Source organism: Vespula vulgaris, chromosome 15 (genome assembly GCF_905475345.1).
Source record: "Vespula vulgaris chromosome 15, iyVesVulg1.1, whole genome shotgun sequence".
Lineage (NCBI taxonomy): Eukaryota > Metazoa > Arthropoda > Insecta > Hymenoptera > Vespidae > Vespula > Vespula vulgaris.
The window spans coordinates 1,690,973-1,706,859 of NC_066600.1; the positions used below are offsets into that span (position 1 = coordinate 1,690,973).

General features: G+C 30.4%; 1 protein-coding gene across 2 annotated transcripts in view; it reads right to left on the bottom strand.

Moving 5' to 3' along the window:
• The window catches only part of LOC127069291 (voltage-dependent calcium channel gamma-7 subunit), a 34,585-nt gene that overhangs the window by 11,297 nt on the left and 7,401 nt on the right, over positions 1 to 15,887 (bottom strand). For both annotated transcript variants that reach the window (XM_051006132.1, XM_051006133.1), the window contains exons 3-4: positions 14,022 to 15,270; positions 5,589 to 5,681 (exon numbers count right to left, since the gene is read on the bottom strand). In XM_051006132.1, coding sequence (XP_050862089.1) covers positions 5,589 to 5,681; positions 14,022 to 14,379 — 451 coding nt within the window. In that variant the 5' untranslated portion in view covers positions 14,380 to 15,270. The remainder of the gene's footprint in view (positions 1 to 5,588; positions 5,682 to 14,021; positions 15,271 to 15,887) is intronic.

Consider the following 15,887-nt stretch of genomic DNA (forward strand, 5'->3'; position numbering starts at 1 on the left):
TGTAAAAGCTATCATATCGTTGATGGAACTTAACAATTTATTATTTATGAGACATATATATATATATATATATATATATATATATATATAGCTCAAATATCAATTGTAATCATACGTATACATACCAGATTTATTAATATTACAAAATCTAATCTTACTACGATATTTAACAATCATTTAGACCAAACTAGTAGGATGAGGAAATGTTAAGTAATTAAAAATAGTGTAATTACTAGCCAACCTGTATCCGGGTATCCGGCTACACGGAAATACTACGGGCAAATGAAAAATATCCGGGTATGTTTTATTAGTGTAAGTGTACTTACTACATCCCGGTGTTACCCCGGTTATTTACAAGCGAAGAATTTAACGAAATTTATGACCGTATTGTAATCAGTATATCGTTGTATTTGTTTTAAAAGTTTATACGGAAAAAGTGAACACGAAATGAAGTCTCTTTTGTTAAAAGTAATAAAAGAAAAAGAAAAAGTATGATTTCATATGTAAATTATTGTAAAACTACGAAATAAAACATCCAATTTCCGATTAAATCGTAAGTTTCGAAGATTTTTCATTCTTTTCTTATGTATGTTTTTAATTGATCAAATGTTTTAATAAATTATCGTTAAAAAATTATTAAACAAGAATATAATATAATTCCTAAACTGTTGCAAAAAAAAAAAATTTCCTTCTCTTATCGTTAAAGTCAACAATTAATACAACTATTGCGAGTAAAAGTAGATCGTTTTATTTACCGTAATATTAGTATTTATTTATTTAATATATTAGTAATATAATATATAATATATGTATATATACAAAAATTATGATCAAATTATTTTAAAGATTTAAATAAGAAGATAAGAAAATAGTTCATTAGTAGATCAACATCATATCTAACGAACAAGTAAATTTTGAAACTATTCTTCTATAATTAAAAGTTTGTTGGAAAATATTGAAGGATCACTAAACTTCAATATCATGGTATATAAAATTATACCAAAGGTATCCAAATCGTTTAATAGCTTTCATGAGAAAATTGTGTCGATATCTTTCAAATAGAAGCATCGAAAGCCGCTTCTATCCGAATAATGTATTATAAGCTTAATAAATCAGGGAATATTGATCAAGTTATAAATTCCTCAACCTCTATATAATCATTGTAAGACGCGAATTCGCAGGGCGAGAAAATTAAAATCTTATTATGAATAATAAATTAATCTAATGGAATGCTAAAGGGATAAAATTTCACTATGGAGAATTGCAAAAATTTACATCGGATCAAAATTCCGATACGGTATGCATTCAAAAATTTACTTTAAAGGAAATTCCTTTATAAATATTAAATAATTCAAATTATTTGAAAAAATAAAAAGAAAAAGAAAAGAGACAAGTATTATATACAAATAATTGATAATGTAATAAAACATTAATTTACAGGAACTTTCAAGTAATCGTATTTGAAATTAAAAAAAAATGTATATATTATATATATATATATTTCACAAGAATTTATATCTATAAGTAAATTATATAAATCTAATTCCTAAACAGTTCATTAGAATGCCGTTTTTTTTTTTTTTTATCATTTACTCCAAATATATATGTAAAAGCCAATCCATATACTTAAATCCTATAAGCTTCGATTGAAAGATTATACTACACCCTGAATATATTTACCCTATCCTTCTTCGACAAAATTTTTTTCATATAAATTGGTTAAGAAAATTCGATTAAAAAAAAAGTTGTTTTCTTATTTGAAAAAATTATATTGACATTGTACGATCTTTAAACTTTCTCTCAATGATCATTATAAATAATTCTGTACGAACGTTCCTTGAACGTAAGAAAAAAAAAAAACATAGTGTTATAGATTGCGGTTAAGCGATCATTAAAATAGTCGGATCAAAATAACCCGGCAGCATTCGTTGAATGCAGAGAATAAAAGAAATATTCGATATCCGGATATACGAGTATATACATATAATGGTATAAATCTTTCTATAAATATTCCTCTGTTAATCGTCTAATCATTAACCATCTTTCAGTACAGTTAGTCGAGAGTTCAAAACATGATTATAAAAGGAGAATCTAAAATGAGAATTTAAATTGAGAGTTGAAATCTCAGAAAGAGTCGAGTTTAAACGAAAAATGAAAATGCGGCACTGGTTATTTCTCAATCGTCGAGGTAATCATCATGAACATAACATTAAATGAAATATCGTGTTATACATATGAAATCTAAATTGAGAATGAGTCTCTCTCTCTCTCTTTCTCTCTCTCTCTTTCCCTCTGCCAAGTAATTCGACAAGACAGCCGAGTATAAACACATCACGAAAATGCGACGCTGGTCATTTCTCTAATGTCGAAATAAAAAACAAATTCGTTTCATCATCGTGTTATTTGTGTAAGGAACAAAACGAAACTACGAAACAATTGTAAATTATCTATAGATGATCTAATGCATTGTTACAACGTTATATTCAAAAAGTATTATTCAAAAGTAAAGAAATTGCTTTCTTAAACCATTAATTCGCGAAAACGTAGTAGGTCTACGTCAATCTTCAACGTAAAACGAATTTTCTAGGCTAGCTGTGTCCAACCATAACGGCCTATATGGATCCCATGTGGCCCTTTCTCTCCTCCTATCCATAGATCCCCATAGAGCAGAGCAATTGACGCGGCTCGATCGAAATTTCCTGCAGTAGCTTCTATCGATGATCGACCAATGCCCCACGATCGAAATGTAATCGCTTTATCACATAGCTAGGCAACTCCTTTTTTACCACCTCCATCATCAATCATTCTGTAACCCCACAACTTAAGGGGAGGTTCCGCTTTAGTGGAAAAAGGTTATTTTTTTAGAAATTTCTTTTTTCGATAACAAGATATATACAAGACGACAACCTATGCTTTTCAATATCTCATTATATATAATATTTGGAAGATATAAAAAGTTCAATTTCAAAATGGTATAATTTGTTTTTATATTTCTTTTTTATTAATTTTTTTCTTTTCCTATCCACTTTTGACAAAAATTCTTTTCCAAGGATATGACATACACACAATGCGACTGTAATTCTGAACCGAAGAAATAAAAGTCAAACGTATTTTTAAACTGCATAAAATTTTCGAGAAGATGGACGTATGAAAGTAAAAAAAAAAAAAAGAAAAAACAAAAACAAAAAAGATCTTTTATCATTTTCCTAGAAATTTGAAATTAAATATCATTTTCTTTTCTTTTCTTTTCTCACAGATTTTTTTTTCTCACAATTTTACTTTTCCTTGGAAATCAGTAAATGTAAAATAAAAAAGAAAACTCGAAATAATTTCAGATTCATTTCAGTCTCGTAAAGAATCTTTAATTTGAAATTCTTTAATTTGAAATAAAACCGATTTATATCGATCAATTAGTTCTCGACAAGTTCGTCGCGATCGATTGGTAAAAATAATATTTGGAGAAAAACACGTTTGAAAAACACAGTTTCCCTACTGTAAGTGAATACGTCCTTGAATGTAGAAAAAGCGGACACGCGGCAGCTGCCACTTAAAATGACTTTGGTAATTTTTAGAATTTAAAAATTTCCTTTTAACCACTTGATATTCCTCACACGTCTGTTTTGACATATCTATCGTGACACATCCATCCTGACGCGTATACCTATCTCTGTTTTCGTATCGTCAACTTCCTCACCTCTCATCTCAATTCCTTCCTCTTGTGTTTACCATCTTGCGCGTTATTGTCTACTATGTCGAACGTCGTCTACATCGATCGAATTAAATCTCACCAACCTACACCCCGTCTCATGAGCTATTGTATCGATTGTAAATTGTTTTTCGTCTCAAACAGTCTAACTAAATAAAGAAAATCGATGTGAAAAATTCAAGTGAAAAGTCTTAAAAAGAAAAACAAAAAGAAAGGAAACTTTCGAAAGTTTTAAACCGAAACACTTAAAATTTTTAAAAACAAAGTTTGCAAGACCACTGAGATTTTAAATAATGGCGATCGTGCTCTCTCATTTATCCTATTATTATCAAAGAGGATATATAAAAAATATAATTCATTTACTAAACAATTTTCCAAACGATTAATTTCACGATCTTCTCCTTCTCCCTTATCGCGACAGTAATGAAAGTAGAAAATGCAAGTTTGAAGTTAAAAAATATATATATATATAATAGATCGAGTAACAAATTGTACGGTTAATTTACTACGGTCCTTACTTTTGGCAGATTCAATTTAAACTTTTAATTGTAAGAGAATTTCGATATAATTATTCTAGTTTCTGATTTTACACGACTCTCAACATTTCTTATAATGCAGATATGTTATAAAATTTGTTCTGACAAGTACTTAGTTTCATGCAACAGAGAAATGAATACAATTTTTTATGAAAGAAAAAAGTAAATAAATAAATAAATGAAGATTATCAATATATCCTTTAATTAGCTTCAAAAAGTGCAAAGTGAATAACAATAAATTCCTATATTTCCAAAAAGAGAAAAAAGAACAAGAAAAAATAACTGCGCTTTTCCATTTATTTTTCATCAATTGAATATCCCAAATTTCCCGTTTAAATGATAAACAACGCTGGTCGATTCGTTATTTTCTACCTTTCGATTTTATCGAACTCGTTAATATTTCAATATTTGAAATTTTTCATGAAAAAGAAAACCCAAAAATAAAAAACAAAACAAAAAGAGAAAGCTAAAAAAAAGAAAATAAAAAATTCCTGAAATACGAATACTATTTTGTGGCGCCAAGAAGGTATCTAACGCCTTTAATTTGAAAATTATAAGATGATCTCGTCTAGAAATCGTATATTTTGTCAAGATTATGCTACTACATACGAAATGATGATATTAACCAGAAGGAACCACGAAAACTTGGAAACTACGGAAAGCACATCGGTAAGAATAGGTTAATTTATTATTACATATATAAGAACGTTCGTTTCTCCTATTCCTATTACTTCCAAGGTTCTTTCTTTCTCTCTCTCTCTTTCTTCCTCTATCTTACTTGTCTCTTCGGAAATTCGCAGATCGTAGTTTTGAAACTTTGCCTCCTGAATCTCCAGGTCTCTCTATTGCAAACTTCTTCGTTATTTCCTGAAAACTTTGCACACCGGGAAGAACAGTTTCTTTTTCTTCTTTTCTTTTTTTTCTTCCCCAACGTTCTTTTCATCTCAGATTTCGCGTGCCAAAACTCATCGATATATAAATATAAACGAGAAGGTACGACGTGAAAGATTAAATAAATCAGCTCGTTAATCATTCTACCTCGAATTTACGAGAAACATCTCCATTACCGAAACTCACGTAGTTCGCGCCATAGTAAAGTTCGATTCCTAATGCAGCTCGTGTGACACTTTGATAGTTTTAGAAACAAATTCTCTCTCTCTCTCTCTCTCTCTTTCTCTCTCTCTCTCTCTCTCTCTCTCTCTCTCTCTCTCTCTCACTCTCTCTCTCTCTTTCTCCCCACTGTTATTGCTGTTCTGCTGATACTGCTGCTCTGCTGAATACTACTTCATTTATAAATGCATTCGTTTTACGAACTTTCGCTACAAGAATGACAGGTGTTAACTCACATGGAATCGCCATCGTTGAGTCACTGGGATCGGGACTGTATTCCTCGTTTGGAAAATAGTCGATACTTGAACACTCGTATTCCATGCGCGAGCCTGAAACATATCGAAGCGGAATATTTTCATTTTTTTTTCTTTTTTTGTTTCTTTTTTCTCTTTTTTTGATTTAGCTCTCTTATCTACATTCAAGGAAAAATATATTTATTCGAAGAAGTATTATACGCGAATAATTTTTAGATGAATAATGTGCAATATTTAAATTTATGACTTTCTTAAGTAAAATAATCTAATGAAAATGTCTTGCGGTGCGACCAACGATTAAAATTCAACAAGAATAAAAAAGAAAACGAATTCAAAGTTCGTATAAATAGAAATATACACGTATGCGTTTAAGTAAACGAATTTTCGTATCTTATATCTACTTACGTGATATATAAGTATCGTAAGTTAGCATTATTAACGAGATAATCCACGTTTAACAGACGTGATAAACAATATATAATTTCTCCTATTAAATGATGGATACGCATCTCTCAGTTTAATGGATTTTCTGAAATATTTCCACAATGCCCGGAGTTTCATTTTGCTTCGTAACTTTTTAATAACATTCAAGAGATTATGAGGAGACACGTTAAACTTTTTTAACAAGTTAACAATGATCTTATTAAATATTTACCATAAAAGTAAACGGACAACCGGTGAAACACGAGAATGAGCGCCTAACTTGAAACTTGAAATAAGGTCGTATATAAACTTTTCTAATATGTTATAAATTTCAAAATCTGACACTGCAATATTTTCTACGTATTACGAAACCAATCTTATATATGTATAGGTACATATACATTCTCGAAAGTATGTTCAAACAATGGCCAACGCAAAGTATTAAAAACTTTTTTCATAGACATCATTTTATGTGGTTATTAAATTAATTTTTTCTTAAAATATATTAAAGAATAAAAACAAAAGAAATAGAAAGATTAATTTTTTAACAAAAACCAATCAATTTATTACGATTCTCAATTAAAAAAAGAAAAAAAGTAACTTATACGATAACTTGTACGAGTACTTTCACATTTCAATATTTATTTGAAAAATTTATATCATTTAATAAAAAATAACAAAAAAAGAAAAATATATATCTGATGATTCGTGCATTACTGTAACAAGCGATATATATTTTTCTTTTATTGTTATTAATATCAAAAAAAAAAATATATCAGAGGAAAAAGATCAATGATACATGGAGGATTACATATTTACGATTATGCATTATATGCATTATTGCAAGTACACGTGCATTATTGCAAAAACCATCGATAAAACCGAAAATAACAGAGATAACGGAGATGGTAATAGTTATTGACTCACTATACGCACACATTTATATAATGTCATCCATTCATAATGTGTTATAAAACGAAACGAGATCAAAACAAAAAATAAAAGAAAAAAGAAAGAAAGACATAGAATCTCTCGTTTTTAATTTGCTCTCCTCTCTCTCTCTCTCTCTCTCTCTCTCTCTCTCTCTCTCTTCCTCTCCCTAATATCTCACCCTCTCATTGTCGTCCAGTTTTCTTCCTCTCAATAACTCTTCTTTTTTCGTTGCTCCCTTGTTGTTCTCACGATTTTAACGAAAAATTATTATATTAAGTTCGTGCAAAGAAGTTACCCCCGATTTACTTTCTCCTTTTTTCCGCTTTTATTCGTGGCGTAGCTACCCAGCTGACCGTCGTCGTGCAGGCGTTAATAAAAGCGCCAAGAAATCCAGTTACTGTGAGGAAAAACCAATTTCTACCAGTTTTCCACGAGAACCCTTCTCGACGCCTTCTTACGGGCGATTTAATTCGTCCTTTTTTTTCTTCTTCTTCTTCTTCTTTCCTTTTTTCCTTCTCCTTTTTTTTTCTTCCTTTTTTTTCTTCCTTTTTTTTCTCTGCTTCTTTCCAACGGAATTACCCTTCGGCGCGGATAAATGAACGAAGCGTGAATTTTTTCGCTTATCTCTCTGATCGTCTTTTCGGAATAACAAGGAATAAGATTCGAGCCGAAGGTAATTAGATGTTACGAAAAGTAATTTTACATATACCTAACACCAGCTAATAATACCGGTTCACATAATACAAGGGAGAAGTTGCACCGACTTTGATGTCGTTAATGAAATTTATATTTTTACGATATACTGCTAATAGGTATATAATATTGTACTATAAAGTAATTGTGTTTAATATCTTCTATATTGCTATATACACTGCTAACGCTGAACTACCGGATAGATAAATCTTTACATCTTTTTAAAATAATAATTATTTATATATATATACCATACATTTTATATATAATCAACTATTAAGATCCATTTATATTTATAAACACTCTACACAAACACTTCGACGATTTTTACATCTGAATTACTATTCTAAAATGTACAAAGCGATTAATTTCTGAATGTTGAATGAAACAACGCGAGAGAGAAACTTAAAAAAAAAGAAGAAGCAGAACAAAAAAATACAAAAAGAAATAAGAAGAGAAAAGAATTTTCCTCGAGCAAACATCTTCCTATACGTCCTGTTAACGCTCCTCGTTTTCTTGCCTACTCCATTGCTGATTTCAAATCCCAGAGCAAGAGGTTCAAGATCGTTCGACCGCAATAAGAAGCTATCCCGCTGTCGAACGCTGTGCTCATCGGTAAATGGTTTCCTTTCATTCCTATTCCTCCATTTTTTTCTTTTTCTTTTTCTTTTTTTTCCTCCTCTTCCTCCTTCTCTTCATCCAACAGCATAGCCAAGAGGCATCGTTCCGACGCTCGTTCGTAGACTCGTAGAAATGAATCGAGACCGACTGATGGGGTTAGCAGAAGGAGAGTGGTTTCCGGTGCCCCGGGTAACGAGTCATTTCCGACCTAGTGTGTTCCCTTCTTCTCTCTCCCCATTTCAACAAAATCCTTCGAGTTGCCGAGTACCATTCCTAACAGCCATTTCTATCTGAGAAACATAGGCCGGAATCCGGCTAAAGCTTTACGAACGTTACATATTAGACCAAATGTCCTTTGCTATTCTCTCTCTTTAAATAAAAAAAAAAATTAAATAGTTAGGTATATTAGAAGAGTAGATATATATAGAAACGTCACTGTTCGAATACACGAATTTATCGAACGTATTTAATATAATATAAAAAAGAAAAAACAATTATGTAAAATTTTATGGTGAATTATTATTCGTACTAATTGCAATTATGCTGCAGTCATAATCGTATTACCGTCGGAATAAAAATTCTACGATATGCACTACGCTATGTGCCTTTTCGAAAGGAGTTCCGAAACGTGGAATATTGGCCAAACCTGGTTTCCCGCCAAGCACGTTCTATATTTTAAGTATATTTTCCATTATCAGAATCAATAAAATTCATTTCGTGATTTAAAAGCAAGTGTCTGTATCCTTGATCATTATTTAAACATTTGTGATGCATCTCCAACAATTGGACATAATATCAATGTTCGATTTGATTTTAATTAATTTATTTTAAGTTTCAGTTTGATTTCAATTGATTTAAATTTTAGCAATTAACCGCAATAATAAACCTTAACTAATAAAAAAACAAATCCATAAGAATTTTTCAACGACGATAAATATATTTGCTATATTTTTGATCAGTTGAAAATGACCAAATTGCATTATTTTTTGATTTGTGGATTTCCTATCAGTTGCGTTTACACAATTAAAAATTGAACAAAAAAAATTATAAATAAATAAATTACATTCAAATTTACATATACCATTTTTGTTACAGTGCAAAATCTTTTAAACTATTCGAATTATCTATGTATAAATTTGTATTTTCCTGTGTCAAAATCTAAAATAATGAAAATCTTTTAATTGGAGTACACGTCATCGAAATTGGATTTCATTGGATTTTTATCATCGATTCGATAAAGAATTATTCTGAACAAATTTTATTTTGATCGTTGACGAAATGAAAGAAGCTTTATATAGGATGTATCTGCTTGAATGGAGAAGAAAATACATTGTTTGAACAATAAAACGTTTGATTGATTGTAATCGAAATTCTGGTGTATTTTTGTGTCACTCTTTGAAATATCTACGTGTATTTTTCAAAAACCACTGGTTGATACTTGACTACGTCATCTGCACAGATCGATTCGTTTTTCAATTCAAAAATACAAACATAAAGCTTCGTCGAGTGGCAAAAATTTTGTCTCTTAAAATATTTTATATGTCGTATTTTCAATTAGATATAAATTCTTACGCAAGTTAATATTGAAAACTTGATGTTCAAGAGTATTACTACTACTATTACACGTTCAATATTTCCAAAGAACGAATTTATTTATTGTGTTATTTTTTATAACATAATATAAAATGTACGAGTTAAATAACCGATCCAGTAAAACTATTTTCTGAATAATTATATACATATATATATATATATATATATACCTATACATACTCTATTTTATTAAAATGAATACATTTACAAATAAAAAAGTAATATCCGTCTGCTACTACATATTTTATCAATAAACGAAATGAAAATATTTCAAAGTACTCGATCCCTTAAAAAAAAAAAAAAAGAAAGATAATAACATCTTTGCAATAACGTCAAGTTATAAATAACAAAAAAAAATATTTAAAATAAATTTAAAATAAAAGAAAAAGAATTGTTGGCGTTAATTTAAAAAAATCCTTTATTTCCTTTGCCTTTTTCTTTCTTTCTTTCTTTTTTCCTCCTCTTTTCTTTTTTTTTTCTTTTTTTTTTCTTTATATGAACCAAGTAAGTACGTCGGCGGTTGGCTTACATTATCGTTAAGCCGGATAGTTTTCATTAAATGTTAAAAGAGAAGAATAAATGGGACGAAGGAGAATAGAGCGACATCGGACAGAAAGGTCAAGTGGTAGCGAATGAAATTTTTCTCGGATACAATTTCACGCGTGGAAATGCTTAGATGCACTTTCAAAGAAACTCGCGAAGGTTTTATCGGCATCAATCCCTTTCACCACCACTACCACCCACTCCACTATCATCCCTCTGTTCCTTCTCCTCCTTCCTTTCCCCTTTTCTTTCTTTCTTTCTTTCTCTTTTTCTTTTTTCTCTCTTTTTTCTCTCTTTCTTTCTTTCTTTCAATATTTTCCATTTTCCATTATCCTACTGTACCGGTCATATCTGTACTGATCTCGACACCATCAAATCGAATAACACTCGGATTTATATTATTATCTGGAGATCGTCCCTCAAAAGATCCTCTTCTAAAATCGAGTCCTTTCAATGCAGGACTCCGAGAATCTAGTGACTTCAAAGCAACTCTAAGATCAAAGATAATTCTCTTATCATTTCTTCACATGATTTACGAGGGATTAAATATATTATCGAGCATTAACTTCGATGCCTTTATTCTTAATTTAAATTTAATCTGTTTGGGACAAAATACATTATTACCTACTACTAATTATTTTAATTGTATGTATTGATTTTAGCCGTTCGATAGAATAAATATTAAATATATTTGTTTTCATTAATAATAATAATAATAATAATAATAATAATAATGACAATATAAAGTAATATAATAAATATATTACCATCATAATATTGTCGGCCTCTTGGCTCAATCGTTATTTCAAAAGGACAATACTGGAATTTTTAATAATTTTTTTTTCTGTTTTATACAGAAACGTTAGGATTTTACCCCATTGAGCTCGGATTTCCGTCGAGGGGTTTACGGTAGCTGCAGATAACAGAGAGCATTATATACAAACAAATTGGACGAGAAGAGAATTTTTTATTTTTCATACGAACAAAGCATCGAGTAACAACGTCTACCTAATTATTAGAATATCAATTTATCTTACTATTTTTTTGATAACAACGGAACAGAAAGAAACGAAAAAAAAGATAGATAAAATTCACAAGATACGTACAATTTTTTGGCGCGAAGAACCTAAATCCCTTAAGCTTCGAATCTGATTCGATTTGACGATAGAGATTCGATACGACTCTCAAGTATCTGCGATTCGTGACTCCATTGTCGGTGGAACAACGAAAATTGACAAAAGATTTGAGATTTATCGAGACTTTCGAGACTTTGCATGCCTCGAATAAGACTTAAAGTGATTCGAATTCATCACTAAAATAGACACCAGGAAATTCAAAGGGATTCGAAATATTTCAAATCTCATATTTCTACACATTACGTTTATTTCTACGCGTACATATAGAAAGAGAAATATAGAGAGAATAGCAAGGGAGGGACCACAAGACGATTTGATCGTATTAACAATAATTGATAAAATTATATTCTATCGAAAAATGGTTTTTAATTTACCAAAGTAATTCTTCGAGAAGGGGAAATGCAATAACTGAAGCTTTCTAACAAATATAAATTTTCTCTTTTTCTGCCAAATAGAATCTATTATATTTTAATTGGTACTATAACTTTAAACAGGAATTTAATTCGTTAAAAACGTCCAATGTCTGTTTTATCGAAATATTACAAAAGATAAAAAAAACAATATTAAAAATCGTAATTAACTTCATAATCTATAAGTATATATAAATTTATTTTATTAAATATTTCTTTCATATAAGTACTCAAAAATGATTCAATTACGATTTGTGATTATATTATAGCAAAATTTGTTAAACTGTATTGCATTTTAATAGACTTAAAGGGAACTATTCTAACCACATTACTGACTGCACCAGATAATTCTAATGCTTTCTTTCGTGGTTAATTCAAATTAATCCATTAAATCTGCTTCAGTGATTATAATATTTTAAACATAGTCCTTTCAATGGCACAGTTCTCATATACGATAAATTAATATTTAATTTGTAAATAAAATGTAAAACGCGTGCCAATAGATTTCTATTAAAATATTATAAATTTCAATTGATTTATATTTATGTTTTTTGAAATGAAAGAGTTAAAGCAATTTCGAACAGGCTTGGATGTTTATAAAATCAAAACTTGTAGTATATAATTAACAATATAAAAATGTACCAGAATTGATGTATCTAATTAATTATTATTATTTTTAACTTCATTATTATGTTTAAACTAATTATTATTATTAACACTCCACATGTTTTAGCTTATATCTTCTTTATACATACACGAGCCAAAAGAAATATTATACATCTCGTTTGTAATGTTGTTATACGCGTTATTACGAAATAATTAAAATCAATTTAGTTAATTAAATAGGAAGCCAAAACAAAAGCAAGTGTAAGAAATAACAGCTATAAGAGCGGCATTATTTAACGTGAAATTTTACTTGTGAAATAACAAATAAACCTTTCTCTGCTTCGCTATTAGATTTACATAGCCCAAATTTCAAATTTCGGAATAATAACTACAAGTTGTAACGATAAAATTATTGAAAATGAAACTTATTTGCGGTATATCCACAACTTTTATATTTATCACGAGATTTATGCGTTAAAAATTCTTTCAGAAACCGGTTGTTTCTCAAAGAAAATTCTCTATATATAATATATATTATACTATTGATATTAATATTTTTTATTATTTCTTTTGTAAATTAAATCTTGATCATATAATACGTTATATGCAAAAAGTTCTTTTGTAGTCTTTATTTACCTCTAGCCACGGTCTATTTATTCAGAATCATAAGTACTATTCATTTTTACATAATACACATAATGCACATAATGCGGAATACAAATAGGAAAAGACATTCATTAAAATATAGACACAACTTCAATAACGAAGTAAACAATGGTATTATATTGAGATGAATAATACTCAATCGATGGAAATGTAAACGCAGTGTTAAGGACTTAGCACACCATCCGTGACATAAAAACAGTCTATAGTAACATAGCCGATTGAGCTAAAATAAATATATTTTCATTTTTTAAAATAAAGTCCATTGCAAGCAAACAGCAATAAATACTTGTTCTATTATTCATACTTATCGATTGTTCTTGACCGATTTAAAGAAAAAAAAGAAAAGAAAAGAAGAAAAACCTGGACTTTTTTATGAGAATTGATCAACGATAAAAAGCGATATTCTTCAAAAAAAAAAAAAAAAAAAGTTCATCTTCTCGTCCAGCGAATATTTCTTAATAACAATACGTTTCTAAAAAATCAATTACACGATGATCTCACAACTTTGTCATTAATTATTACCTGGTACCTCCTATCTCGTACCACATGTCATCGAACAAACTACTTTCACCGTATAATTTTAAAGTTCAACTGACCACCATCAGTAAGCATAAATAGATGATGAGAAAAAAAAATAATAAAAATGAATAAAAAATGATAAATAAACAATAGTAAATAAAAATAATAAACAAACATAGCAGCTGTCGTGTAAGACAAAGATCGAGAAAATTTCATGAGATTATAATATAATGTCGTTAATGAAAAAATGTGTCGAACATATATGTACTCACTTATGGCGACGCAAACACGCCAGAGCCCGCTATAAGTCACTTTGCTGTCCGGCTCGACTGAGGCGTTCGAGGACGTCTTGGGTAGTTTTTCTTCGGTCAACAACCACTCGCCAGTACTGATGGCGACGGTGACGACGATGAGGGAGAGCATCGCCGAGAGGCCGGACGCGATGCCAAGACCACCCCCGCTCACCACGTTGCTCCCGTGAACGTGGTTCTCAACCACGACACTTCTTCCGCCACCGGCTACGACGGCACTTGCTGCTGCTGCTGTTGTTCCTCTTGGACCGGCTGTACTGTTCCCGCTGTCGCAGCACCAGCAACAACAAGACATTACCACGCAGACGGCTCTTCTCATGGGAACATCTCACTGACTGAGGAGAAAGATTTACCCCTCGCACTTATCCATTTTACGATTCTGACGATTACGTGACAACGATTTTCCAATAAACAAAGGAAAATGTTACGATCTTCCTCCTTCGACTTCCTTTACATTTATCGATCCCCCTTGAATTTATTCTTTGTCTCTCTTTTTTGTCCTTTTCTTTTCTTTTCTTTTCTTTTCTTTTCTTTTTAGTGTTTTCTTTTTTCTCTTCTCTTTTTTTTTTCTTTCTCTTCTTGCTCTTTTCCCTTTATTATTTCCTTCTTTCTCAACAACGAGCGAACTCGAATAGATTCGCGAGAAAATTACTAACCGAACCTGTCCCTCTCTCCCTCACTTCTCTTCGCCCGCTCCTCTCCGTTGACTAACGATGAAGAATGGAAAACCAAAAACTTCCGATTTCGACAATCGATATATGCGAAATTGCTTCGAGGTTCGTTTATAGATCGCGGCTTTTGTTAAAAGGAATTCGATGTATGATAAAAAGTCGCGTACGAATGTGTGACACTGTAAATAGATGATATACGAGAATAGAAGAATTGCGATTGATGGAATGTTTCCCAATGCACGTTCATCGAAGTCCCATTCACTGTTGGGCAAGAAAACGAAAAAAGGGAATAAAAAAAAAGTAAAATAAAAGTAAGCGCGTGGTTCGTGTAAAGGATCGAATTACGTTTTCGAAATGGAAACATTGACCGGTTCGTGTCACGTTGAATAACACATTGCAGAGTACTAATCAAGCTGCATCGATTGGAATCCGAAGAACGATTAATCGAACGCGGTTCGTGTCAAGTCGCGTAACGTCTTCCTAGAAATTAAGCTTCTGCCTTGATCCAAAAGGGAATTCAATTATTCGTCCTAAGATTTCTGCAACATAAAATATAAGGCACCAATTACATATTTTCGATCTTCAAATTCGCATGACGACGAATAAATTTCCATCGTATTACTACTCCAATTTGTTGAATCTCATTTTATAATTATAATAAATTTAGTAATAATTAATTTATTATATAATTGATAAATTCTTACGTATATAATATCAAAAATATATGTTCTTTAGTCCATAATTATATATAGTTCATACACACACACACACTCTTGACACGTGCTGATCTCTCCTTCTGTTTATCCGTATTTCCGAAAGTTTATCCTTTCTTCATATCGCTTATTTATTCATTCGTTTTACTCAAATATTTCACACGCCTTACAATATCTAGTATATGTAGTAATATAATGCTATTGGAATGGAACGTATCGATTAATTATTTTTGGAATTTCTATATCTATTTTTAACTCATCTCTCAAATCTACGAAATCGCAAATCTCTTCGAAAAGAATCCGTGTAATTGAAAATTGCTTTCAAACGTAATATTTTCTTCTCAAAGTTGGCACGATAAATATTTCGACGATAAATAAAACAATTGATTTATCATTTTTCACGGATATAACAAAAATATCACGGGATAAACTGGATCAACAAC